Source organism: Priapulus caudatus, unplaced genomic scaffold, assembly GCF_000485595.1.
Source record: "Priapulus caudatus unplaced genomic scaffold, Priapulus_caudatus-5.0.1 Scaffold153, whole genome shotgun sequence".
NCBI lineage: Eukaryota > Metazoa > Priapulida > Priapulimorpha > Priapulimorphida > Priapulidae > Priapulus > Priapulus caudatus.
Window position 1 is genome coordinate 79,369 of NW_014577214.1, and position 3,014 is coordinate 82,382.

Below are 3,014 nucleotides of genomic sequence, written 5' to 3' on the forward strand. Positions count from 1 at the left end.
GATAGATAGATAGATAGATAGATAGATAGATAGATAGATAGATAGATAGATAGATAGATAGATAGATAGATAGATAGATAGATAGATAGATAGATAGATAGATCGACAGACATACAGACAGACAGACAGACAGACAGACAGACAGACAGACAGACAGACAGACAGACAGACAGACAGACAGACAGACAGACAGACAGATAGATAGATAGATAGATGAAGATGTAGATGTAGACGTAGATGTAGCCCACATGTAGATATTGATATGGATATAGGTCTAGATATTTATATGAATAGTAGATATGTGAGTGTACTACATATAACATAATTCCCGTGTGTAGGTTTCGAATACGTGGTTCGGGTGTACACCGGTGACTATGAGGGAGCGGGCACGGACGCGCAGGTATGGCTCATGCTGCATGGAGAGTTTGGAGACACGGGCAGGCGTCTGCTTAGCAAGTCAACCACCAATTCGAAGCCGTTCCAGCGCGCCATGGTACGACCGTGGCGCCATCGATGGCCGCTTCGCGTGATGCGCAATGAAGATTCCATTTTGTATTCGTTTCTTCACCTTTTCGCATTATTATATCTATAATTATATGACGGAGTATTGTAGTTAATTACAAATACGATTTACATATAGATACACAGGATTCAATCAATAATTTATATCGTGCTACAATAGCTTGCGATAATATATCGGATCTATATTAAACAACAGGTCGCGATAAAAAAAATTGTTAAAACATTTATATTGTTTGCACGTTTTTAAGATGGACGAATTTCAACTGTCGGCTATCGACCTTGGCAAGCTCGACCACGTGACCTTGGAACACGATGGCCACGGTCGAGGCGCCGGATGCTACATAAACAAAATTATCGTCAACGTCTCGCTCAACGACACCGTCGATCGCATCTTCCCGGTCAACAGGCGAGCGACCCTAACCTTCCCGTTGACATTATCATTCGTCCTTGCGGCTCCACTAGGACCAGGCGACTTCGAAACCTAACTCTAACCATGAGCTCAACTTTAACGCTAACTCTAACCTTAATCCTAATCCTAACCACAACGCGAACCCGAACCCTGATCGTATATCGATATAAAATCGAATCTGTTGTCTACTAGCCCCAGCGACTGAATATCCATGTCGCGGCACAACTGCTCATATATTATGCTTTTATATGCTATATATTAATTACATGCTTACAAATGCTTATATATGCTTATATATTATGCTTCTATATGCTATATATTACATGCTTACAAATGCTTATAATAATATTATGCTTATATATTATGCTTCTATGTGCTATATATACTACATGCTTACCTATGTTTATATGTTATGCAATCTTGTCACGCAGGTGGATCGACGAGGGAGCCGGCGACCGCAGACTCGACGTGAAGTGCCCTCTATTGGGAGATGTCGACACTAGCGAGATTATGGACGCCGCGGCCGAGTCTGGTCAGTGTTATCCTAGATGTCGTTCGTAACCAGCATCAACGTCTGCACATCAAAAATGACTCACGAATCGTGGTGTCTATAATTATTACCATTATAGTTATTGTATTAGTAGATATAAATCTTTACGGCTGCTATGCTCGGATATTTAACAATCGCAATAGCTCGAATTTATCATAAATAAATAAATAACATTGAAACATAAATAAAGGTTATTCGTAACCATGACGACAACCGCGTGTTTTCGCGCAGACGGCATGTGGACTTGCACGGTCATCACGGACGCCAAGGGTTGCCACGAGGTCGACCAATGGACGCTGATCGCGTACGGAGAGTTCGGCTGCTCGGCGAAGATCCGGCTCGAGCATCTGCTCGATAGCAACAATCCGACCAAGTTCGACGTGGAGCTCGGACCGACGGGTCGTATCTACAAGATCCGGCTGACGTACGAAAACGAGGACGACATGCACTTCCGCTGGCCGATCCGCAGCGTAAGTGTTTGCTCTCTCTCTCTCTCTCTCTCTCTCTCTCTCTCTCTCTCTCTCTCTCTCTCTCTCTCTGCTTCTCTTGTTCTCTCTTTCTCTCTCTCTCTCTCTTTCTCTCTCTTTCTCTCTCTCTCTTTTCTCTCTCTCTCTCTCTCTCTCTCCTTCTCTCGTCTCTCTCTCTCTCTGACTCTCTCTCTCTCTTTTTCTCTCTCTCTCTCTCTTTCTCATCTCTCTCTCTCTTTCTCTCTCTCTCTCTCTCTCTCTTCTCTCTCTCTCTCTCTCTCTCGCTGAGCTTCTCTCTTCGCTCTCTCTCTGACTCCTCTCTCTCTCTCTCTGACTCGCTCTCTCTTTTGCTATCTCTGGGCCGCCGGGGGGCGGGCGACTCTGGCTCGCTCTCGGCCGCGCGCTCTCTCTCTCCTCTCGCGTCGTCTCTCTCTCTCTCTCTCTCTCTGAGTTTTTCTTCACTGTGCTCTGGACGTCTCTCTCTGCCTCCGTCTCTCGTGTCTTCTCTCGCTCGTCTCTCTCTCGCCGTCGTCTCTCTCTTGGTCGCTCTCTCTTCTCTCTCTCGTGGTCTCGTCTCTCGTTCCGTCTCTCTCTGCTCTTGCTTGGCGCTGGCCTGTTTGTGTCTTGGCGTGGGGCTGGCGGGCGTGATGCAGGTGGGGACGTTTGTTCGCTGGTATTCGTGATGTCGGTGTTGGACACGCAATGCATCGGTGTTCTGGATACACATAATCGGTGATGGATACACTAATGATGCTGTGTTGAATACACGAATCGATCGGGTTGTAATATACACATGATTGTGTTGGATACACATGCGATCGGTGTTGACGATACACAATGATCGTGTGGTGTTGGATACAACATATGATCGGTGTTGAATACACAATGATCGTGTGTGGATAACACAAGGGATTTGCTGTGTTACATACACAATGATCGGTGGCGTAGACACAATGTATCGGTGTTTGGATACACATATATTCTGTGTTAGAACACAATAGATCGCGGTGCGTATCATACCAATCGATCCGTGTTAGTAACTACACTTATGATCGGTGTAGTCCGT

At 45.5% G+C, this 3,014-nt stretch overlaps 1 protein-coding gene across 1 annotated transcript in view; it reads left to right on the top strand.

The window, feature by feature from the left end:
* The window catches only part of LOC106806302 (lipoxygenase homology domain-containing protein 1-like), a gene marked incomplete in the record, with an annotated part of 23,268 nt that extends 20,637 nt beyond the window's left edge, over positions 1–2,631 (top strand). The window contains 5 exon segments of the mRNA XM_014808190.1: positions 339–493; positions 771–928; positions 1,363–1,463; positions 1,713–1,951; positions 2,602–2,631. Of these exon segments, the coding sequence (XP_014663676.1) occupies positions 339–493; positions 771–928; positions 1,363–1,463; positions 1,713–1,951; positions 2,602–2,631 (683 nt within the window).
* Positions 2,632–3,014: the final 383 nt, after the last annotated feature.